Source organism: Perca fluviatilis, chromosome 5, assembly GCF_010015445.1.
Source record: "Perca fluviatilis chromosome 5, GENO_Pfluv_1.0, whole genome shotgun sequence".
Lineage (NCBI taxonomy): Eukaryota > Metazoa > Chordata > Actinopteri > Perciformes > Percidae > Perca > Perca fluviatilis.
In genome coordinates, this window is record NC_053116.1 from 14781236 (window position 1) to 14806966 (window position 25731).

General features: G+C 40.4%; 2 protein-coding genes across 3 annotated transcripts in view; one reads left to right on the plus strand and one right to left on the minus strand.

Moving 5' to 3' along the window:
- On the plus strand, positions 1–23883 carry LOC120559093 (voltage-dependent L-type calcium channel subunit beta-4-like). Of its 2 annotated transcripts, XM_039800517.1 has the most exons (15): positions 1–377; positions 1120–1212; positions 11243–11362; positions 12186–12308; positions 12400–12515; positions 12601–12680; positions 12795–12814; positions 15249–15326; positions 16275–16333; positions 16438–16538; positions 16631–16782; positions 16866–16961; positions 18490–18660; positions 18864–18909; positions 21026–21153. In XM_039800517.1, the coding sequence occupies exons 1-14, from the start codon at positions 297–299 to the stop codon at positions 18891–18893; spliced, it is 1320 nt and encodes a 439-aa protein (XP_039656451.1). In that variant the 5' UTR covers positions 1–296; the 3' UTR covers positions 18894–18909; positions 21026–21153. The 2 variants fall into 2 exon arrangements, with proteins under 2 accessions (XP_039656451.1, XP_039656450.1); XM_039800516.1 differs by lacking the exon at positions 18864–18909 and having other exon boundaries at positions 21026–23883.
- The window catches only part of ddx23 (DEAD (Asp-Glu-Ala-Asp) box polypeptide 23), a 9103-nt gene continuing 7241 nt past the window's right edge, over positions 23870–25731 (minus strand). Inside the window, exon 17 of the mRNA XM_039800515.1 lies at positions 23870–25643. Within this exon, the coding sequence (XP_039656449.1) occupies positions 25420–25643 (224 nt within the window). The 3' untranslated portion in view covers positions 23870–25419. The remainder of the gene's footprint in view (positions 25644–25731) is intronic.

The window sequence follows — 25731 nt, forward strand, 5'->3', positions numbered from 1 at the left end:
GCGATGACGCTCCAGTCTAATGGTTTATTTTAGCTCCGGAATTTTTCCTGCTCCATGTACATTTTTACCCCCGATTTAGATTATAACACACCTTGTGGTTGTTGTTTTTTTTTACCCTAGCTAGCTTTTTTATATCAGCTGGGCTCGGATACTAATCGCTTTTTCCCCCTCCTCCATATTTTCCGCTCATGCCGCTTCCCCCGCTGTCTTTACTGCATTTTAGATGTATTTTGTGTCCCTTGTTTCCTCCAGTAACCCATGTCTGTGTGCATCTCGCCTCCCTGCGCTCTCAATAGATGGTGCAACTCAAAATGTCCAAATCGCCCGTAGACCCACTGTCTGCTGTGGAAACAGGCTCTCAATCGCACTATTTTCAGGTAAATCCACCAGAGTTATTACTCCTTTATTCACACATATAACGAGAAAAGTGCGGGTGGGGGAAATGTTAAGCTAATGTCTTTGCTACTTGTTGTTGAAATTGATGCGTCGCGATTTGGCAGCGAGCTACTTTTTAAAATATATTTATTTATTTGTTTTACCTCCGCCTTCACTGAAACTGCAGATTGATGCTTGATCGGTGAAAAGCCAGTGGGTATACGATCATCAAGTAGGCTCGCATATGGTTATTATGCCTCTCGTACATAAACACACACACACACACAGGATAAAATCTCCTTACATGTTGATACATTTGCTGCTTTAAGTCTCATCAGGCCTTTTAATTATTTTTTATTATACATTTCAATGCATTTATTTACACTAATATAGGAAACCAACACATATCAGTAACATGAATAGCCTATATGTTTTATTTTATTGGCGTAAAGGTAGAGGCAGACCATGACTGACTCACCTGTAGCCTAAATCTACAGGGCCTGTCAGCACTCTCACTGCAACATCCACGCTGTCTTATTAATGGTTTGTGTCACAAGAGGCCTATAGGAGAAAACCTGTCTCCTCTGTGCAGCTAGATTAATTTAGTCCTGAATTATAGGTAGGCTTTTATTTTGTCAATATTACAAGAAAAAGCCTTAATCAGCATAGTGCAAGCTGTTATCATGCTATCTTTCTATGTATCTTTCATTATTCTTTCCCGCTTGTGTGGCTCTTTCATCACAGCTGCCCAGGAAGTTGCCTAAACGCAAGAGCCGCTTCAAACGCTCAGATGGAAGCACGTCTTCTGACACAACATCCAGCTTCGTCAAACGGCAGGTAAAACAAAAGCTCCCGGAGCCATTTGTTGGCTTTCTTTCTCCTTATTTATGCATGCATTGTAGGCTACATCATGCAGTGGTACATCACAGTCCCAGGCTGATTACCACACTGATTTGTCAGTGGGACCAATGGAACAGGTGTCTCTGCATTGTTTAGTTGGCATTGGTGCAGCGCCTATGTATTTTTCACAGGTTTAAACTATTGCTGGGGAATCAAGGATCCTCTTTTGGACTCACAATAGTTACAAAAAGACATGTGTAGGTCGGTATTTATTATCCTGTTATACAATACATGAATTTTTCTGCTCTGCAGTTTTATCCAAAGAGTTGCATCCTTAGTTTCAGTTGTTTTTTTGCCCAGTAGAGAGCAGCAAAATACTTGAAAAATGGCAGTGAATTACATCAAAATCCCAACACATGTGGAAGACTCAGATAGAGATTTGATGGTATTTAAGACAAAACTCTAACAGATTTCTGAGCCTCATGATGTAACTGCAGGGCTGTTGTGAATCATACCCTCTCATCTTGATCAAGACAGTTTAAATTTACCTCTATGTGTTTGTTTCTGAAGATGTATTTGATTTGATTTGGGTGTCAGGGTTTTAGTGTCACAGAGAGTCTAACAGAGAGAAGAACTTGATCCCTGTACAAATTAGTTTGTGAGAAATCAAGAGATTTCACCGGGCCACAGAAGGACTGTGCATGCAGAGCTCATCCCAAACTGCTGCTAGATCCCGAGGTTGACGAGCCTTGACACATCAAAGAAGAAAAGTCAGGAGTTTGGAAGGAATCAAATATCCCTCCTCAAAAGGAGCCTGATGTACTTATGACAGAAACCACAAGACTCTATACTCCTGCAGGCTTTTACAACGTCTGTAGAATATGTCTCAAGTATCCATTGAGTCTGGATCAATTCATCTAGAGCTGAAACGACTAGCGCAGAATAGGATAGAATAGATTAAAATAGAATAAAACTTTATTGTTCACCACTGTGGAATATTGTCTTTGGCCCTTCATTGAAACATTATATCATACACACACACACACACACACACACACACACACACACACACAAACACACACACACGTCAAATAACAAGATTGACAGTATGATGTAGTTGATTATTCAGTTAGTTGATAGACAGAAAATTAATCTGCAACTATTTTGATAATTAATTAATAATATTAGGTCATTTTTCAAGTAAAAATATAAAAACGCTTCTCAAATGTGAGGATTTGCAGACTTTTGTTTTACAAAACAAGTGATTTAACGTCAACTTGGACTCATGGAAAGAGTCAATTTTTGTAAACCAAACATTTAATTGATTTTTTAAGAAAATAATTATCAGATTAATCGATAATGAAAATAGTTGTTAGTTGCAGCATTTAGACTATCAGGCCGATAACTCCGTATCAATACTACCGTATCGGCCGATACTGACAATGGGGCCGATTTATTCCATTCAATTCTTTATTATTATTTTATTAATAATACATTTATATCTATGCAATAATTTACTACATTTTGTTTTACAAAGTTAGGAAAGCAACTAACTTTCTCAAGCCTGATGTTTGCTTACACACAGAATGATCACAGTCTCTTCCACACAGTGAGGCATAAAGCTTATTAATTAAACCAGTGTTTCCCACACATAGACTAATTTGTGGCGGTGCGCCACACAATCAACACCGGCCGCCACATATTGCGTTTCGTTATTGTTTTTTTAACGCTATTTAAAACACGCAGCATATTCGTTCAGCTGCATTTCCTTTCCCTGCTCTCCTCCGTCTCTCTGTCACTCGCGTCTCTCTCACATAGGCCACACACACACGCACACGCACACACACACACACACACACACACACACACAGCCCCTCCCCTCCGTGCACATAGCATCTGTCTCCATGAAAACGAGAGAAGATGGCAGGCGAAATTCACAAGTTCACTAAAGGTTGGTATCTTGTGAACACCTTTACAAAATCACACATTAAAAAGTGCTATAAAAATATTTTATATTCTGAATACAATGTTGTCAGTGTGTTAATGTTGGAGTCCCGACCCGACTCTTAGCAAACAAGCGATTGGGCCTGCTTTAGAAAGTTAACTAGTCACAAGTTTGCGGTAAAATGCAGTTGAGTTGTCGATGTCAAAACACTATATGTAGCAGCTGTGAATCAAATAAACGCTTCAATCCAGATGCGTATTGAAAAGTATTTTCCGCGACTGAAAAAGGCACGTGTTGAGGATAAGGACCAGGATGAACCGGAGGTATCAGTCCGAAACAGAGCTGAACAGTCCGACCAGTGTAATTAGTTATGTTATTAACTTGTTTACAATGTTTTCAGGCTTCAACCAGTGAAAGACAGGGTCAGGGAAAGAAAGAGATAGATTCGTTAGGCATTGAAGAAAGAGTAGGAGAGGAGGACAGCAGCCAACGGCGTGTCCTCCTCAGATTTTGATACTTGATTGTTACGATCGTGCTCCAAATTGCTTTCTGATCTGTGGGAAACACTGGTATCGTACCGTTACTCGGTATCGGCCGATACTCAAAGCCCAGGTATCAGTACCAGGACAGAAAAAGTCGGATCGGTGAATCCCTAGTTTAAACCAGCTTTTGTCTGGACTTAATCAACTAAACCCTAGAATAAAAATCGTAAAACGTTGTTGTTAGTAAAGAAGTTGAAATGCCTCTTCATTAAATAAAGTCATGCTGAAACGATTTGTATTTTGGATTATCGATTAATCATTTAAAGTGAGAATGTGTAAAAAAGAAATAATTCAATCCTCCTCTTACAAATAAAAAGGTAAACTCATAAGCTCTATTCCGCACACTCAGATGTGAAGGACCCAATGTGATATCTTTGTATTGCTTGTTTTTTCACTTATGATCAATTTTTATGAACTATAGACCAAGCAGATATTGGCCAATTAATTGATAATGAAAATAACTGTTAGATGCACCCTAATATCAAATGTTGCAGTTATATTCAATATGTCAATTTATATTCAAAATAAGAAAAAAGCTTGGCAAGCCTGCTGTTCAACATTCAAAACTGATGCATATTAAATAAATAATCTTAGTGAAATAACATTTAAACAGTTTTTAATGTTTTGTCCACTGCAACCAACGATTATTTTAATTATTATTATTTTCATCCCCTTGATTAATTGTTTAGTCTATAAAATGTTATGTGGAAAAGTCATGGAAAACGGCTATCACAACTTCCCAAAACCCAAAGTGACGTCCTTGAATTGTTTGTTTTTTGTGGCCAACTGTCCAAAACCATAAAATAATTCATTTACTATCATATATGATACAAATCCTCATATTTGAGAAGCCAGAACCAGCAAATATTTGGCAATTTTGCTTAAAAAATGACTCACAATTATCAATGTTCTTGTTTTTGCAGCTCATATCAAAATGTAGTTGAAAAGAAAGTAGATGAAACACTTTATAATCAAAATAAAGTTCCACATTAAAATTCACTCATCAGGTTTTAAGGACTAGAGGCATGATATTTCTTTTCTTACCAGAACGAGTCGTTGCAAGCATTATGAAAAATAACTCAGTTTCATGCTTACTGTAGCACCATTAGTGTGACAGAATGTGGAGCAGTCTAACTGAGAGATGTTAGTGAGAAGGAGAAGGGAAAAAAAGGGCTGAGCAGACATCTTCTTCAGGCGGGGACATTAGTTATCCTGATCGGGGGGCTTAATGACAATCTCCAGATTTCCTGAGAATATTGCACGGCTTAAAATATTCATGAAGCTCATTTTGAGGGCCTCAGGCAATGTGATGTGTGGGTTCATTGTTCACACAAGCACCTTTTAGTTTCTTTTCAATCATTATACCTTCTCTCTCTGCACGCACAACAGGCACCCTGCACCCCAAAGGTGATATGATAAAGTGTTTCATGCAGAAGGAGTAGATTTGTGATAGGGGTGGGGTGTCTATGGAGGTGCAGTGGAGTATGACTCATTTCTGCAGCAGGATACAATAAGCAGTATGCTGCCATAAGTGTGGATATATGTACTATATGTAGGGCATGAGGGGTTGAAACAGGAGGACAAATCTTGAGCTGTGTGTTGCGATTATGACAGCTTTTGTTTTCTTTTCCACCTGTGCATGTTAAAATTGGACTTAATAACCAAGAATGGGATGTAAATTTAGCGAGGGAGGTTTGATAAAAAAAAGCAAAAAGCTGCGTTTTGTGTGTGTGTGTGTGTGTGTGTGTGTGTGTGTGTGTGTGTGTGGTAGGATTGGATGAGGTGGGGTAAGAATAGAAAAGAGGTGTTGCTCAGCTCCAGTGCAGGTCGTCCCTGGTTAGGGGATGGGACACAGTACAGTCTGTCTGCATTTTACAGCATGTAGTGATATAGAGAGAGGGAGGGACGGACAGCAGCATCACCACATTAACTGAGTAAGTATAAATGACTCTCGACACAGTCAGCGCCTTCTTCGCCCCGTCTGAAACCCCTTCTCCTCGCGTCTCCCTCCTTCATCTCTCTGTAGCATTTCCATCGTATTGTCGCCGCTCCTCTCTGTGTTTTGTCTTTGTCTTCCACGCTTCCCCCTTTTCAAAAACGCTTTTGTTTCTTTCATTTCTTTACCTGCTTTACTTTTTGATTGCCATAATCCTGTGTGTGCGCTCTTCACAGTTCCTCGCGGACTCTCGTGATTGATCTATTTGACACACAGTATGCCTGATCTTGACTTTGATATTGATGTAACCACAGAGTGATTCATTGCATTGTGTATCAGAGAGCTCTGTGCATGTGTAACTTGCTGACATTGAATTATGACCGCACAGTTAATCGAACACCTTTTGAAATGGGATATTTGGCTACTGGATTTCCAAATCACTGGAGCTTGCAGGTTTTTTTGTGTTTCAGCCTCCTGAATAATGTATTCTGCTGTTGTGCAGAATCTCCTTCCTGCACATAAAGCCAGAGGACTTTGGTTTTAGCATTAGCGTGCACACGATTTCAAATAACATACTGTTTTGTGCATTTTAAATCCATTTATTGCGAATAATATATATTAAATATTACTACCAAGAATTTTTAAGGCGTACGGTAGATTTTTGAGTTGTGTTTTTCCTGCTATTTAGGTACCCATTGTTTTTGGCCATGCTAGCGTTGTAGCTCTAGGCATGGCAACATTGATCTGTCGGTCAATTTACCACTTTGGTCCAGACTGAAATATCTCAACTATATGATGTTCTGTACAGACATTCATGACCCCCAGACGATGAATTGTAATAACTTTGGTAATCCTGTAATTGTTCATTCAGCGCCATCATCAGGTCAAACGTTCAATTTCTCCAATACTTTGGTTTATGAGCAATGCTAAACAATGCTAAGCTAGTACAATGAGCATGGTAAACATTATACCTGCTAAACATCAGCATGTTAGTATTGTCATTGTGAGCAAATTAGCATCCATAGCATGCATTCATTTAGCTGAAAGCACCAGTGTGCCTAACGTGGCCAGTATGCTTCAACAGAACTGCTTGTCGGACCGTTGAACATCTTCAACCAGTTAGTCTGTTTACAGTCTCACATTGCCAGCCCTATCTCTACAACAGTAAGGTCTGGCTACACAACAGCCTATACATTCCATGATAGGAGAAAAAAAACGCTCTGTTTGCATTTCTTTAAACCAATCACAATTGTCTTGTGCGGCGCTAAGCTCTGCGCAGCCACGGTGGCTCTGCAAAATGGTCTTGGGAAGGAACTTGTTTTGGTGGAACATTTGCACCCCGCAAAAGAAAACATACATAAATGTTCACACATAGTGAACATAGTTAACTGTTCACGCAATACAGTAATGTGAGCTATTTAAATTACTCTTATTACCAGTGTATCGCCGTGTGTATTTTGTCCATAGCAAATCCCCACCAATCTGTCCCTAAATGTCCCAGTTGGATAGTAAATGCCGTAAATATATTCTTTGTAAATCTTTACAATCATGCCCTGAGAGAACCAAACAGGCCCGCCTTGTTGCACGATCCAAATTTTCTTCAAAACTTGCCATTTTCAGTGTGTCGCTGGCTAACTCAAAGTTAGCTTTAGTTAGGAGTTTGATGTTTGACAGTTTTGTTGTTGATCCAGACTAGGGTTTGTATAATGTCTACTCTGTACTGTTAGGGGGGTAGACTGGTTATTGGTTCACCAGTATTATCAGCTGATACTTGAAAAAAACAGATGTATCGTATGGACAAACTTTTAGCTGATAAGGCTCTAGTTAATTACGTATATATGACAATGTATCTGGAGTCTTCCATAGTTTGACATTACCTAGAACTGGTGTGGCCCTTGATCAACAAGCACTTTGTAAGCTGAGCTGTGCTTTTATTTAAACTTTTTGTTTATAAAGCAGACGCACTCCAATTTTTTCCTTCTTTTAAATTATCTAAAAGTTCTCCAGAAAGACATGCTGCTGGCACTACAAAGTAGAGGATTTCAAAACTGTAATCCCCATGTAATGCCGCATGACTGTCAGACCTAACTTTAGTGAGCTTAAAGCAAGTGAATGACAACAAGCCAACCCAACCCTGTCAACATCAGCTCCTTTTGGTCCAGTAGCGCTTTCCTTAAATATCCAATAAGTAATTTTTGGACTATACCAATTGGAGGTACTTACATATATAACTGAGTAGTTAAAGTTATAAATAAAAGGGTTCAAAAACATTATTGATATAAACTAATGTAACTTAAAGTAGTGATAATCAATATATTTATATTAAGAATGGATGAAATTACTGGGCCATTAGAAAGGGAGAGAGTTATCACCTGACTCTGCAGCTTTACGATGCATTCCAGGTTCTTTCAGCTCATTGTTTTTGTTTTCCACCTCCTAATTTTACTGTTTTGAGTCACTCACCACTCTCAACATGGTTGGTTTTAGACAGGCAACAGGCAGTTGTTTGCAGCTAAAAAAAAGCCCTAATAAACCGATTGTACACTACCCGTTCAGCACCAAACAGCAGACAGACACAGTTGGTGGCTAGCTGGTGAACATAGTGGAGCATTTAGCAGCTAAAGAGCCAGATATTTCCCTCAGGGGTTGGTGGAGAGCAAACCAGAGCTAAAAGGAGAAAGAATATTGAACTTCTTGACTTGGATTTATGAGGTGGACACAAACACCACTCCAAATGAATGCTAATGTTGCTCCGTGTCTGCTGGATCTCTACAAACTGTTAAACCAGTGAACAATGCATAAGTAAGATCATGTTAAAAATTAATGTAGAAATCCCCTGCTGTTCTGTCCCAAGATTAGGATGACTTGGCCCTCTCGAGGACTCGACTAGCTGGATGACACACTTCCTTGTTGGCCCCTCCCTGTGGAGTTGAGGCCATCAGTGTTGCAGTGTGTAAAGAATAATCACAGAAGCAGAATAGGAAGGAACAGAGTTAAATTTAGCCCCCAGGCGGGGACATTAGCTGTAAAAAAAAAAAAAAAAAAAAACACTACAAGAAAACAAAAAAAACAAGACATGCTCAGACCAGACGATAAAGATGTACTCACATCATTACACTCTGCATTGCAGCTCAGCTTCACCTGCAAAATACACTATTTTCTGTTCAGTTACATTTGTGGTAACACTGTTTTGTTTTAGTATTTGACAAGGAGCCAGTGTGCAGCAAAGGTCCACAGCCTCATGTCCAAGCATTAATAATGAACAGCAATCACAGCCCAGGCAGCTCTCTGTGTTCTAACATCATGAAACAGCTCTCTGACATAACGCCTTTCACTTGCACCCACCACCATATTTATTCCACTTTTATGTCTGTGTGTGTTTGAGCGCGTTCCCAGTGAAGACAGGGAAACCGTCACAGTGAGAAAAATTCTGATTCATGTCTTTATCAGGCTCTAGCGCCGTCCATCAGCCAGGTATGCAACTCTCTGACCGCCTCTATCTGTGTGTCTCTGTCTTCTCGTGCCCCCCCCTGCCTCCCTCCTGCTGTGTTTTCCCCTCTTGTCTTCTATCTGCGATGAGGATAGATATCTAGGTCTCACTCCACTCCTTCATAGCATTTTATTATGTTCTAATCTCATCTTCCCCTCGAGATAGCCTCGCTTTATCTTGTCGTATAAATCGTTTATACACTCTCTCGTCTCTCCATCACTCAGTCACTCTCCGTCCTCGTAAACATCCTTCTCTTTTCAGTATATCTTGTAAACGATATTCAACAACACCCCCCCCCCCACACACACACACACACACACGAACCACCACCTCTTCTTCTCCGTCTCTCTTTCTATCTTTCCCGTTCTTCCTCACCCTCCTTTTCTCTCACGGTGCTGCTCTGGCACTGGTGCAGTGTTGCCTTGCAGAGCTTGTGAGTGCTAGAAATCAGATCTAGTTATCTAACATAGACACACACACACACACACACACACACACACACACAGAAAAAAATAAACGAGGAGAGGTGTTCGCTTGCCATTTCTCTGGGGCTTGAAGTGGTAAAAATTATTTTGGATTATATGTATGCATTCTGAAGTGCAGAGAAAGCTAAAGGTGGTGGTTGTTTTTCATGTCTGGGCACTTATTTTTTCCATATTTTGAGCCTGAATTTCCTTTTGTTGTGCCATTGCTAATTGGTCCTCCAGAGGATTCGTTTGTATATGTTGGCAAGATGGATGACCAGGACTAAATCACTGCACCCTGGAGGAGAGGACAACCAAAGTGAAAACTGTATTATGTGCTGTTTTTTAGTTTCTTTACACCCTGCTTTATTTGCAAGAATATGTTAGTTACCTTTATCGGAGTGTTTTCTAGTCTGTCTCATTCATCACTTTTATTCTTTTTCTTTCTTGTTTGTCTCCTGTCTCACCTCTCTCTCTCTCTCTCTCTCTCTCTCTCTCTCTCTCTCTCTCTCTCTCTCTCTCTCTCTCTCTCTCTCTCTCTCTCTCTCTCTCTCTCTCTGTTGCCTGACTTGGATTTGTGTTTGCTGCAGCAGTACTCTTTACTGACAGATTTAGGACTGAATTGCTTCAGAGAAGCCAAATAGATACCAAATATAGGAGAGGTCACACACAGTAACCAAACTAGAACATCACTTCATATTCTTCTCCTTTTCATGTTCTTCTCTTTAGAAATCAGCATCATGGTTACTGTCTTATTCTCTCTATTAATTGAGTATTTGTTTTGGCTACAAAATGCCCATAATAATTTACCAAAGTCCATGGTGTTGTTTTCAAATATCTTGTTTTTCTTGTAAACCGTCAAAAACCTAAAGATATTTAGGTTACCTTTATTTAAGACAAAGAAAGGATAAATTACTTCACATTTGAGATGCTGGAACCAGTGAAATTCTGCTATTTTTGCTTCAGAAAAGATTTGAACGATTATGAGAGTCAATTAAATAACTAATCGATTCAGTTCTACAGCTTATGACACAGACATTTAAGTAAATAACCACAGGAAACCACCTTACAGGTCTTACAAGGCAGCAGCAGCACCTACGAAGTGAACTTTACCATTTTACTTTGTGTAAAATGTCTCTTTTTTGTGCTTTTATCTGTCGCTTTTAAGCATAATGTGCTAGCCATCCCTGGGATGTGTCCTTAAACCTCTTACAATGAAAAATGATAAGCAGCATATATTTAGCTAATGAGGAGCTGTCCTTGGAGAATAAACATGGGGAACAGAGGATGTATATGTGCTGCACTGTGGGGGATGATGGAATGGATTGGGGCCAAGAAGGAGAGAAGAGGAAGCAGTTGCCTCCTTTGTGCTATATTTGGTCTACCAGAGGATGGCTGGTGTGGGAGAGCAACGCATTGTGTTGTAGATACATGAATGTGTTCATGAATACAGACACGTATTTGCATGCGCACCAGCACATAAAGACTACAGAACAGAAAGACAGATGAAATCATGAACAGCAGTGGATCTACCTATGTAACCTCATAGTTGTATGCCTCAGTCATCTTCACATGACTAGATGGTCCTAATGTAAGAAATGATTAATTACGGTACAAATAATATTTCCACCTCCGACTCTCTCCTGACAGGGGTCGGCTGATTCGTACACCAGTAGACCGTCGGATTCAGACCTGTCAGCAGAGGAGGACCGCGAGGCGTATCGGCGTGAAGCCGAGCGCCAGGCACAACTGCAGCTCGACAGAGCTAAGGTACGTCATACAGGGATTTACACTACTACAAACTGTAGTGTTTAACTGTTTTAGAAGTCAAAATATGTAGAGGTGAAGTCTGTAGTCACATGTAGGCCTCTACTGCTCCAGAAGAACTTTCATACATGTCTCATACCTCCCAAATGTATGAAATATGGAAAATTGTCTTCCAAAATATTTGTTTACAGATACGTCATCAGATAAAAAGTTAGAAAAGTTATATAAACCAGTTACTGCTGTTGATGAACACATCCGGTTGAGTGTTTTAGAAAAGTTATATATAAACCAGTTACTGCTGTTGATGAACACATCCGGTTGAGTGTTTGTCAGTGTTACACACTACAGGATGATCCAGTCTCAGTCACAAAGACCAGTAGAGTTGCTGTGAACTGACCTCTACTCTAAACTTACTATCTGTAAAGAATTATGAACCAAAGACATAATTTAGTCAAACAAAAGAGTTTAAATCTACAGTACATCCACAGCCAAAATGTTGTTTTTAATGCAAACCAGAGGTGAGAAAAAAAATTGTTTTGCAAGTCTCAAGTAAATCTCAGATCTTGGCTATAAAGTCCAAGTGCAGATCAACAGGTCCCATGTCAAGTCCAAGTCAGAGTGGATCAAAGTATATGTGTCGTCAGAAAATTAAGGAGTTGATTAGCTGCACTCTTTTTAGTTAGTGTAATTTTTCATCTTTGGGCTTAGGGCAGATATCAAGTCAAATCAAAAGTCTAAAGTCAGCAGATACATGCCTGAAGTCCAAACCACATGTTTGTACTGCAGTTTCTGACACTGACAAGTGTTTTTCGTATTGTTTGTACAGTCCAAACCTGTAGCGTTTGCAGTAAAGACGAATGTGAGTTACTGCGGAGCTCTGGATGAGGACTGTCCTGTCCAAGGAGCTGCAGTCAATTTTGATGCCAAAGACTTCCTGCACATCAAAGAAGTGAGTGCTTATCTGTTATGTTGCACACCTTCATTACATTAAAACAAGACATATGTGACATGGTTCTGTTTTGTCTTATTGAACTTAACAGAAGTATAATAATGACTGGTGGATCGGCCGGCTAGTAAAAGAGGGAGCAGACATCACCTTCATTCCCAGCCCTCTACGACTGGAGGCGATGAGACTCAAGCAGGAGCAGAAACAAAGGTCAGTTAATAGTATCAAAAGTCTCAGAAGACTCATTCCCACAATACAAGTTTGATAATTTAGTGTGTTGTTGTTGTTGTTGCAGGAAAACAGGGGGTAACTCCTCCAGTCTAGGGGACATGGTGACTGGGAGTTGGAGGACCACACCGCCATCTGCAGGTGAATGTAAGTATTACAAATATTTCTTTTATTTATGCTGGAACAAAAGACAACTTTTTCCTCTGCTGTCTTCTTCTATCTTGTTTCTTTTATTGATTGTTATTTCCTTGTTTTCACAAGCCAAACAGAAGCAAAAACAGGTAGGTTTTGATACTTTATGATGACAGCATCTGCTCTTTATGATGACAGCATCTGCTCATAATACACAGTTTTTGGCTTTTTTACTTTGAGGGGTGTTTCAGGGTATCTGAAGGTCTTGAAAAGTCTTAAAAAGGTCTTGCCTTCTATAGACAGTAACATTAGTTATAAATTTTATGAATAAGCTGTTGGGAGACGTTATACCTATATATTACTTCTTATACAGTATACAGTGCCTTGCGAAAGTATTCGGCCCCCTTGAACTTTTCGACCTTTTGCCACATTTCAGGCCTCAAACATAAAGATATAAAACTGTTTTTTTTTGTGAAGAATCAACAACAAGTGGGACACAATCATGAAGTGGAACGAAATTTATTGGATATTTCAAACCTTTTAAACAAATAAAAAACTGAAATATTGGGCGCAAAATTATTCAGCCCCCTTAAGTTAATACTTTGTAAGCGCCACCTTTGCGGCGATTACAGCTGTAAGTGGCTTGGGGTATGTCTCTATCGGTTTTGCACATCGAGAGACTGACATTTTTGCCCATTCCTCCTTGCAAAACAGCTCGAGCTCAGTGAGGTTGGATGGAGAGCGTTTGTGAACAGCAGTTTTCAGTTCTTTCCACAGATTCTCGATTGGATTCAGGTCTGGACTTTGACTTGGCCATTCTAACACCTGGATATGTTTATTTGTGAACCATTCCATTGTAGATTTTGCTTTATGTTTTGGATCATTGTCTTGTTGGAAGACAAATCTCCGTCCCAGTCTCAGGTCTTTTGCAGACTCCATCAGGTTTTCTTCCAGAATGGTCCTGTATTTGGCTCCATCCATCTTCCCATCAATTTTAACCATCTTCCCTGTCCCTGCTGAAGAAAAGCCGACGGCCCAACCATGATGCTGCCACCACCATGTTTGACAGTGGGGATGGTGTGTTCAGGGTGATGAGCTGTGTTGCTTTTACGCCAAACATAACGTTTTGCATTGTTGCCAAAAGTTCGATTTTGGTTTCATCTGACCACAGCACCTTCTTCCACATGTTTGGTGTGTCTCCCAGGTGGCTTTTGGCAAACTTTAAACGACACTTTTTATGGATATCTTTAAGAAATGGCTTTCTTCTTGCCACTCTTCCATAAAGGCCAAATTTGTGCAGTATACGACTGATTGTTGTCCTATGGACAGAGTCTCCCACCTCAGCTGTAGATCTCTGCAGTTCATCCAGAGTGATCATGGGCCTCTTGGCTGCATCTCTGATCAGTCTTCTCATTGTATGAGCTGAAAGTTTAGAGGGCGACGCGGGTCTTCGTAGATTTGTAGTGGTCTGATACTCCTTCCATTTCAATATTATCGGCCTGCACAGTGCTCCTTGGGATGTTTAAAGCTTGGGAAATCTTTTTGTATCCAAATCCGGCTTTAAACTTCTCCACAACAGTATCTCGGACCTGCCTGGTGTGTTCCTTGTTCTTCATGATGCTCTCTGCGCTTTACACGGACCTCTGAGACTATCACAGAGCAGGTGCATTTATACGGAGACTTGATTACACACAGCTGGATTCTATTTATCATCATTAGTCATTTAGGTCAACATTGGATCATTCAGAGATCATCACTGAACTTCTGGAGAGAGTTTGCTGCACTGAAAGTAAAGGGGCTGAATAATTTTGCACGCCCATTTTTTCAGTTTTTTATTTGTTAAAAAAGTTTGAAATAGCCAATGAATTTCGTTCCACTTCATAATTGGGACCCACTTGTTGTTGATTCTTCACAAAAAATTACAGTTTTATATCTTTATGTTTGAGGCCTGAAATGTGGCAAAAGGTCGAAACGTTCAAGGGGGCCGAATACTTTCGCAAGGCACTGTATCTATAAACTACAAGTGTGACGGTGGATTGTGCATGTGCAAGGCTGTTTAACCGTTTTGTGTGGCGTTATGTATTATTATTATTATTATTTTGTTTATTATATATTATTACTGCTAGTCACAGTAGCTAGGAAGCTCATCGTCTCATAATAGGCAAGTGTCCATTTAGCAAATAAATGACACTGTAAATCAGTCGATTAGTTTTTCTGCCACTTATCTGGGTCCAGGTCAAGTTAGTGGATTAATAATATTACTAAGAATCATATACAGCTGGAATGTACTGACATACATGTGATATAAATGTTGATCAATTCATGTACTTAATAAATAAGTATAGGCCATAATTGCCCCTACTGGTTTTACATCATTTGTTGACTGTTATGACTGTGAAAAGGGTATTACATTTAATTCTAAGTGGTATTTAAAAGTCCTCAATCTAATTTGATGAACGCTGTAACACCGAAACCCTGATACATATTTTTTAGCTTTTCACAACAAACAAACCCAACCCCCATCATTTCTAACCCCTGCGCTCTCTGTTCTTCATTCCCCTCGTGGTCCCCTATTTCTGGCAGGAACACGTTCCACCCTACGACGTGGTGCCCTCTATGAGGCCGGTGGTCCTCGTGGGACCATCGCTGAAGGGCTATGAGGTCAGCCTCCCCCCATTTCACCTCCAGCAGACAGAGAATGACTCTCACTCTTTTCGCTGATAAAACTGTTCCTGCACTGCTGCAATTTGTTGTCTGAGATACTAAGGCAGATATATAGATATATTTTTGGGGCATTTTAGGCCTTTATTTATATAGGACAGCTGGAGACATGAAAGGGGAGCAAGAGAGGGGGAATGACATGCAGCAAAGGGCTGCAGGTCGGAGTCGAATCTGCGGCCGCTGCGTCTAGGAGTATATGGGTGCCTGCTCTACCAGGTGAGCTAGCCAGGCACTCAGGTAGAGGTATTTTACTTCTGGAACCTGTTCATTACATTATCCATTAATCTTTAAATTTGACCTATTATTTAACATATTGTCTTCTTATCTCTGTAAAGTGCCAAGCCCTCAAAGAGGAACGTTTTAATACAGCATACTCTTTCTCTGGTATATTTTGAGAGAAAAATTAATACTTCTACAACTTTACATTTGCATACAATTTGCAATTGTCCCACTACATTTATTAATTCATTTTATATCATACAGATCATTTATGATAGATATAAAGATTAAGACTAGAAATGATGTCCTGGAAAATGCTTAATCAGAAAATTAGGATATGAATTTATTTGATCAGAGATTGATTACAAATACAGCATACATACATACAAAACATGCATTGTGTTTTCAGTGGATACTTTAGTACTCTTACTCAAGTAATTCTTTTCATGCCTACTTGTACCTCTTCTCAAGTTATTGTTTTTATAAAGTAACAAAACTTTTACTTGAGTACACTTTTTGAGTATTCTACCAATGTACTGTCATACATTGAAGGAAGAATGTCTTTTATCTGGTTGTTTTGGTATCCCGACATTAAATCAAAGCAAACCATAATTTATTTTGGATTTCTTTTTAAAAAGTCTGTCTCTTACCTCTCATCTTCCCACCTAGGTGACGGATATGATGCAGAAAGCTCTTTTTGACTTCCTGAAACACAGATTTGAAGGAAGGTCAGTAAAATGGAGCGATTAGAGAATAATCTCCGTAGATGTGGAATGTTGGGCCTTCAATAAATCTGATCACAGCATATTTTTCCTCTCTACATTTGCGGCAGAATCTCAATCACACGTGTAACTGCTGACCTCTCTTTAGCCAAGAGATCTGTCCTCAACAAAAGACCCATAATGGAGAGATCCAACACTCGCTCCAGCCTAGGTGATTAATGTCAGCATGAAAACTCCTGAAATCTTTGGGAAGAAAGAAGCAATGAGTTTAAACTTAAAATCTAACATGTCTTGTCTGTGCAGCGGAGGTTCAGAGTGAGATCGAGAGGATATTTGAACTCGCCAAAACCCTGCAGCTGGTGATTCTGGACGCGGACACCATCAACCATCCCGCACAGCTAGCCAAAACCTCCCTCGCACCCATCATAGTCTATGTGAAAGTTTCCTCACCAAAGGTACAGTAGGTTACTTCATTGATGAATTTCGGCTGCCTCATCTTCCTCAACTTTTAACGTTATCTTTACCTCTTTTCTCTCAGGTGCTCCAGAGACTGGTCAAATCCAGGGGAAAGTCTCAGAGCAAGCACCTGAATGTGCAGATGATGGCTGCAGACAAACTCTCTCAGTGCCCCCCGGTGAGTCCAGGATGTCTTTCTAGTGCTGTACTGTTTGGTTGTTCCTAATCAACCTGTGCAATATGAATATATTTTATGAACATACATAGTTAGTTGATGAAGAGGAAGAAGGAAGGTCCAGATTGAAGAATGAATACCGTAGTGAATAGTCCAGAGAACCATTAGATGCCATTCAATTGTATGTATCCATTAAGGGAGCCCATAGGATTAAGCCTACTGACTTTGGTGATCCCCGACTTTTTCTCCAGCACCACCATACAGTTGACATCATTGGTCTTTATTAAAATACCTCAACAACTATTGGATGGATTGCCATAAAATGTGGTATATGCATTGTCAAAGGGGTGAGTGTGAGGCAGCAATGGAAGGACCTAAATGCAGACAATGCAGACCAACATCAACAGTAAGAGTTCAGGGCTTTATTGCAAAAAATAAAAGTACATAAGTTCACTGGCATGGGTAGAAAAGTACAAACAGAAGTTGTAGGTTAGAAAAGTACAAACAGGAGTTGTATTGAGTCGATGGGACAGCAGGAATGGCGCAGGCAGGCAGGTACAGACAGGGTTCAGATACAGGTCCAGGTAACAGGGTATCGGATGCAGGTACAGGTCTAGTTAGTGTCGCTTTGCCAGACTCTCCTCCAAAGCGCGCAGAAGGAGGGTCTGGCTACTCCAAATAGCATTCGGGGATGGGAGGAAAACGTGCTCTGGTTTAATGGCATTTCTTTAAACCAATCAGAATCGTCATGGGCGGTGCTAAACTCTGCACAAAGCCACTGCAAAATAGAAGCGCGAGAGAAAACTCAGATTGGACAGACAGATAGTCTAGCTAGCTGTCTCAATTTACCCTGCAGAGATCTGAGGAGCAGTCAACAATAGTCCTCATAAATCCACCAAATTTAAAATTCCAACACAAAGAAAGCGGAAGGAAACTACATGAAAATACATGCACCCGGCGGAATTTCCTACAGCACCGGAGCAATCCCGGAAGTTGAACGCAAAGGATATAGACAAAGGTCTAGGTAGCAGAGGCTCGAAAGCAATGACCCTAAGCCATAAAACCACATTAAGTGCATCTCAGTTCCCTTAAATTGCATCCCTGGTTCCTCCTCTTGCTTCCCTTCCTCGCGTCTTAGTCCGTCCCACCAAGGAAGAATGGGAGAGACAGAGGAAATCATGGGAGGAGAGAGGAAACGAGGAAATGTGGTTCAACCGAGGACCGAGGAGCTATCACATAAGGGAAGTGAGATGCACCTACGGATGATCGGACAGGGAATGAGTGGAAATGGGCATTGTTCACTACTGCAGAGCTGATGAAAAGTCTGAGGGTCTCTGGTGGACAGGTAAAGAATGGATTAACAGGTTAGGGTAGTGGGAATGTGGCTGGAGGGATTGAGGCAGATTTTGTGACACTTCTCCGCTGACCTTTTTATCCAGCTTTCTATCTTTTTTTTCTGACCGAAATGACCTAGCTGGTCAGATAATGGAACAATAATATGATCTTTACAAACATTATAATTTATTTGCAGGATATGTTTGATGTCATTTTGGATGAGAACCAGCTGGAAGATGCATGTGAGCATTTGGCTGAATACCTGGAGATCTACTGGCGTGCCACTCACCTCCCAGGCAACACCCCTCTTAACCCCTTATTGGAGCAGAGTCTAATGACCCCGCCTTCTGCCATCTCAAGTCTACAGGTGAGTTTGTCTAAATCTGTTTAAAAAGCACTGTTTAAATACTGTTTTAAGACTCTTTAAGTAGGAATCCTGTTTTGAACATGTTGAATGTTGTCACTGTCTTTACCAGCTCTTCCCATCTCAGATTGTCACTTTGTTTTGATTTGATTGTCTCCGGTTGTCTTGTCTGTCCTGTCACTCATCCATGCTTAACATTTTTGCAGTTTTCTGAAACACAGGAATTAATTGAGTGATCGCTTACAAAATGGGGTGAGTAGTAGGGTTTATATATATATATATATATATATATATATATATATATATATATATATATATATATATATATTTGCACTCTAATCCCAACAATCCCCTCTTACACACCTGTACACAACACAGCAGCTGAGACAGTGAATGAACAGCATTTTATTCATTCAGATCTCACCACAGAAAAGATTACGTGTTTTTTCTTCATTGCATCCTGCCTCCTTTCCTTTAGTTGATGGTCTCAGGTGAATCACTGCTCCACAAGCTTTCTGGGAGGAAATTCACAAAGCAGCTCCAATTTAATACCATAACTGAGAACGTCACGTTTGGAACTTATAAAATGTTTGTATGAATTGTCGAAATTGGACCATTATTCTCTATTTTCAATCGGGGTTGATCCTTTCCCAAGCATGCTTTGTGAATAACGCCCCCGCTCACAGTGGCGTATTACCCTATCTTGAATGACAATGCTAATTAAAAGCATATGATGATGATGTATTCACTGGAACTAAATGCAATTTACACAACAATAAACTGAGACCATAACATCAGCACAGAAAAATGTTATGTTCTGGACTTCCTAACCATTCATTCAACTGTTTCACTGGCATTTCTTTTGTTCGGTGTCTGTAGTATTAATCTGTGTACATGCAGACAAAACACTGTAAACTAAAAAGGACTTTGAAAAGACTTTGCAAACACTGCTGCATGCCAATTATTCAAAGGGATAGTTTGGAATTTTTGAAGTGGGGTTGTATGAGCTACTTATCCATAGTCAGTGTATTACGTACAGTCGGCACACGCCCAGTTTGGAGAAGCAGGAAGGAGTCCCAGCATGAAAGTTAAACAATGTGCTGCTGTGGATGGGGGCAGCAGCTAAATGTATTTTAGCCATCTAAAAAAGGCCCATCTTGTGGCCGGGTTGGCTCAGTGGGTAGAGCAGGCGCACATATACTGAGAGGTTTATGCCTTGACGCAGAGGTCCAGGGTTCTAATCTGACCTGTGACAATTTCCTGCATGTCTTCCCCCTCTCTCTCACCTAGCTGTCCTGTCAAAAATTAAAGGTGGAAAAAGCCCCCCAAAAAATAATCTTAAAAAAAATAGGCCCATTTTAAAAAATAATATCAGTTTAAGTGTACACTATATTTAGAATATTTTCACCATTTTACCTTGCTGTCAGACAGCCCTGGTTAAGTTGACGTGGGGGGGAACTGAAGCCGTTCTATGCTCTCGTCAAAGCCACCAGACTCCATTGATAGAAAACATTGATAAAAAACGTAAATTTATCTCGCAGAACACGAGAGTTGCTGGTCTACACCTGTCCCAATCAGTCAGTTAGTTGTGTTATTGTGTGGCTTTGGTGTTTTAAAGGATTTGGATCTAACAAACCTAAGAAATGATCAGGGCAGCGGTAGACCATCAACTCCCGTGTTCTGCAAGGAAAAAAATTCTGTTTTTTGTCAATGGCGTCTGGTGGCTTTGGCGAGAGTATAGAACAGCTTCAGTTCCCCCCCACATTAACTTAAACAAGGCTTCCTGCCCATATCTAGGTTGAAACAGTTACTGGTCGCTGGGATTGTTCCTGCTGGTTGAACTGGGTGTAAAGAGATATCTTCCTAAAGCGACTCCAATGTAAAACAAAAATGTTTATGAAATTAATGATAAAATGAAATATTTGGTTAAATATCTCTCCGCTGCAGCTCAGCAACAAAGCTGTCTGTGAAACCACAACAACAGATTATTGATTTTACCAATTAACTTTAGCTGAAGCCTCATTTTAGTTTCAGCTGAATTTTGAACTTCTCCTACATTGCAAATAATAATAAAAAAACCTTTAGGAAGTTGATGTGTTTGCAGCCAGTGTGGACAAGAGGAACAATTGCAGCAACCGATAACTTTTTTAACGTACATATGGGCATGTGAATGTTGTTTTAAGATAGAGTTCCTTCAAAGTTCAAAGTCCTTGATGTGGTGTTTGCATTATTTTGTCTACCCTCTGTGTGTTTGTCTATGATGTTCTGTTAACAGAAAGTCTGAAGCTGCTTTGAGATGTTGACCTGTTTTCGGGAGCTTTCTTTTGACTCTCTATCTTCCCCCTCCATGGCGACTCAAATCCTCCAGAACAAGAACCAGCCACAGCCTTGTGAGGCCGTGGGCTTGGAGGGTGAGGAGGAGGAGGCGGGTGAGGAGGCCCACTCCCCCCTGGAGCAGGACAGCCTTATGCCGTCTGACGAGGCCAGCGACTCCCTGTCTCGTGGCCGGAGGGGGAGCCCGTGCCACCGGGGGGGTGCGGAGGATGAAGAGGAGGAGGAAGAAGAAGAAGAGGAGGAGGAAGAGGAGGAGGATGAGTTTGCCTCCCCCTGCCATGCTCGCACATACAGGGACATGTACCCCCCTCACCGTGGGCACACTGGCAGCGCCCACAGTGCCAATGGGCACGAGTCACAGGACAGGCTGCTCCAACGTGAAGCTCAGCAAGGTCACAACCAGAGGAACAACCGCCAGCGCAGCCGCCCCTGGCCCCGAGACACCTACTGAGGAACGAGGCCCCCCCACCCCCGGCCTCCAGATCAGCACAGAGAACCCCCCACCCCCCCGAGCCCTCCAACTGTCGTACGTTCCCAAACAAACAATTTAGAGATGAAAAAACTTGCACCCAAATCAGCTCCAAATCAGAAACAGATGCCCCGTTATTAAGTAGACAACTTTAGGTCTATTTTTTTTTTAAGAATTTAGAGTCACTCTCTTCCAGACTCCCACTTATAATTTATCTTTAGGGGATGCACTGACCTCTCCAGGGTTATATAATTCAGATTAAAGTCAACAGGGCTACTCACCTCTGCAATGGAAAGGTTTCAGGCTACCAGCTGTAGGCAAACTCAAACTTTAGCTGCTTTGCCTAAGGTTTCTCTATTGTAGGATGTCTCATATACTGGCCTTAAAATTCCTTAAAGACTTTTAACTATCTTTACTATTGCATGTTTGAGTATAATTCTTTTAAAACTATTTGCACATTAACGTCAGAACAGGAACAGAATGATCTTTACGGATAAACTAATGTAGGAATGTCTACTGTTGAATCCATTTATGGGAAATAGTAATGCATTTGATCACAATGTATATACTGAATGGGCACCTGGTTTTGTTTCATTGCTACTATATTTGTTTGATTTTGTTAATATGGACTTGTTTGTTGTTTCAGAAAAAATGTTGCCACCCATGTGTTCACTCATTATACTCTGAAGACGGTGAATGGACACTCACACACACACACACACACACACACACACACACACACATCAGACTGAGAGTCTCTGAACGGTCACAGGCTGCAGTACAGCGTCAGCGTCCCCTACAGTGCAGTGTGTTCTGGGCATCACTCGCCTTTGCTGTTGCACAATCACTCTAAACACCTCGAAGAAATAGAAAAAAAACAATCTCAAAATGGGCACAGAGAATGTAAAACACAACGTAGAAAGGGGAATGTTATCTTTTAAAGGGTGAATTATTTGCCAAACTTTGCTTGTTTACATTGAATCCTTCACATATGATTAAGCACATATGCTGCACATGCTGCAGCTCCTCTTCAAATCTTCAGAGAATGTAAGCTTGCATGCCTTTTTGCACCTCCAACACCACCCGGTGTCTCCAAACCCAACCGATCGCCCTGTAATTCGATTGTAGCACGTTATTGATTGTAGCATCCACAGTTTCTACACTTCTCTCACTCCCCTTGTGTGTCTTTTTGCCAAACATTGCGTCACGTACTGCAGTTTGATTCGATTTCTATCAAAGCAGATCCTCAGGTGTAAGTCCTATACACACTCATCGCGCTCAACTCCACGTAACGAATGTGTCGTGCTCCTGAAGGACTCGTAGCACCCGTGACACGATGTCATTCTGTTTCTGCACCCTCATTTAGTCCACGAGCCGATGAGGAGTTGGACGTGATGCAGACGAGCAGCGACCCGCTTCGTGAAATGGGGTCGATACTGTTAACAGCCGGCTTTAGGAATTACTGGTTTACTGCTTCCATGTCTCACAGGTATCTCTAGCTAGTGTTCTGTATATTTTGAAGACAACAACAAAAAAAATTAGCATGATTGAAAAAAAAAAAAAAAAAATCTATGCAAGTGTTGCATGAAATCTGATTGTTTCTTTTTACAATTAAGTATTTCAGTAATGCATTGATTCTGATTCTCCTCGTTGTCTTGTAGTGATAGTCTTGTCTTTGGGGCTACTCACTCCTCACACACTAACATCACTATTACTGAAAAAAAAAAAAGAAGAAAAAAAAATCAGAATGCATCACTTTATTTATCCACAAACATTAATATTGGGGAATTTTTTTTTCTATCCACAATATTGGGTGGACACTGGTTGACGCACTTTTAAAAGTCACTCGCTTAAAAATTGTCCCGGTCCAAGATCAGGCCTACAATTTTATTTTTTTTATTTGTGATAAAAATGAATGAGTGAATTATTAAAGCCCTGCATGTTTTAGTTCACCAATTAGCTATTTTCATTATATTTTGGCAGAGTATGTTTTTCAAAGCGGACCAATTTAGCAACTGATGAAGCAGTTGAGGTTTTTCAATTTATGAAGCACAATTTTTACAATTTACTTTCCTGTCTTATTCTGTATGCAATACTAAGCCTAAACATTGAAAAACTTTAAACGCCTTAGACCATCTGGACTTCCTCTTTTTGTGTGAGTAGAAAAAAAAATTGCACTACTTTTCTTTGGGATGGTTGCTTTGTAATGCAATAACTGCACTAAATATAACCGTGTATCCACCAGACTACCACAGCGTGCTAGCGTGATCCAACACGCCTCTTCCCTCTATTTATCAAAAGAGACAGCAAATGTGTAAAAAGTGAGACATTTCCTGCCTGATGCTGTATAGAATGCTTTCTATTTGAAAATATTCACAATGCTAAGTAAAATATGACTTCAAATAAACATGACATTTTATGTACTTTTAATTGTGTGGGTCCCTTTTTTGTTTCACTAATGCACTCAATTACTCTTTAGTACGTGCCATGAACTTTTGCACAGACGTTGATCGTCCCCAGAGTTTGACTTTTCCTCTAGCGCCACCATGAGGTTGATACTTGTGGCTTTTAAGTGACCAACTATTGGATGGATTGCCACACAATTTGGTGCAGATATACAATGTTCCTTTTTAGGATTAATCAGAGTAAGTTTGATGATCCTCTTGACTTCTTACGTTTAAGTACCACAGACCGTATAAAACCGGCCACATAACTCTCGTCACAACTGGATTCAAACTGTTGCTAAACTCTCGATTGCTGCACAGAAATCCATGACATCACAATTTTCCAAATGGAGGTTGTCAAAAATGAGCGAGCAACATTTTGGTCGAACATAGAGTGTTAACGTAGGGCCTCATCGTCCACAGTAAATAATAAAATGTTTTCAGGGCCTTTAAACAAAGACGTTGTCAGCTGTTGTCTATGAAATTCAGAGATAATCTGACTGTTCTTCACAGATACCACAGAGGTCAACACTTTTAAATATAAGAGCAAACTTCAGGCACTCACACGTAGAGGAGCAGGAGTAACGTGGCATTTTGATTAAGTCTTTATTGGTTACATGGCTTGTTCGTAATTCATCAGAATGAATCATCCTCAGCAGGTAACTTACACACACACACACACACACACAACACACATTTTCGAAAATTGTTTAATGAACAATTCATGTAAACAAAGCTGTTTTTAATCAAAACTCAACATCACTCCTGCACCTCTTTGTTTGAGTGCTTTAAGTTTGTTCCTTTGTACATTTCAACCTTTTTTCTGCATCCCAAGATCCACCCACTGAGCACTATCAAACTATTAAAAAAAACTTCTTGCCACAGACAGAAGTCGTTCTCATACGTTTTTAGACAGTTGTGAGACAGACGTCGCTCAAATTTGCTGTATTCACTACGTACAAAGGTTTCTATTTAAAAACAATGAAATGCAGAATGCATTTGAAGAAAATGGCTGGGACTTCTGGCATTGGTCTCTTAAACAGTCAGGAAACTCTAATTATGGTTAACAGAGAAGTAATAAAGGATAGCACTTACTACTCATCTACACTCACATCCTGGTTGGTATTTCTTACATTTGATAACTGAAGAGCAAGATCAGTTACATTATCACATCTTGGTTATAGAAGAAAAACAAAACAAGGACCACGGACTTCACATTTACACATCTTTGAATGAGTAGAAATATTCAAATTCACGCACATCGATGACAAACTGCCCATGTTTGAGTTTAAAATCCCCAAACCAGTGTGGTGATGATTTTTGCACCAGTGAAAGACAACTGCCTGGCTGAAAAAGACAAAAACAGACCAAAAGAAAAAAAGGACCTTGTGACCAAATCCTGAATGTAAAACAAGAGAAATTCTGTGCAGAAACAACATGATGAAACACGAGACGCTGATGAGTGTGTGTTCGGCGTATAAAGTCCGATTCTCGTATGGAAACATCCTTGATAAATCAGGCAAAGATGGTCTCCTCGCGTCTCTTCTTGGTCAGGATGGTTCCGGGTTTGTGCTGAGCTTCCGGGTGGTTGGTCAGCTCTGGAGGACAGGTGGAGACCGGGCTTTCCAGGATGGCCTGCTTCAGGTCGTAGAAAACTGCAGAGTCCTCTTTGGTAAGGAAAGTCAAAGCCATACCACTCTTACCGGCACGACCCGTACGACCTATACGATGGATGTAATCTGCAGGAGGAGGAAGACACCAACATGGCTTAGTAAATACTTTGTTTTATATGCATTTTATGTTATGAATTCTTACATGTCACCAAAC

Bases quoted from the DNA above. Each gene is read 5' to 3' on its own strand.
- LOC120559093 (XM_039800516.1), top strand. From the start codon at position 297: ATGGTGCAACTCAAAATGTCCAAATCGCCCGTAGACCCACTGTCTGCT. The intron at 12,815-15,248 runs GTAGGTTTTGAT...TATTTCTGGCAG, and splicing joins CCAAACAGAAGCAAAAACAG to GAACACGTTCCACCCTACGA. The intron at 16,539-16,630 runs GTGATTAATGTC...TTGTCTGTGCAG, and splicing joins CAACACTCGCTCCAGCCTAG to CGGAGGTTCAGAGTGAGATC.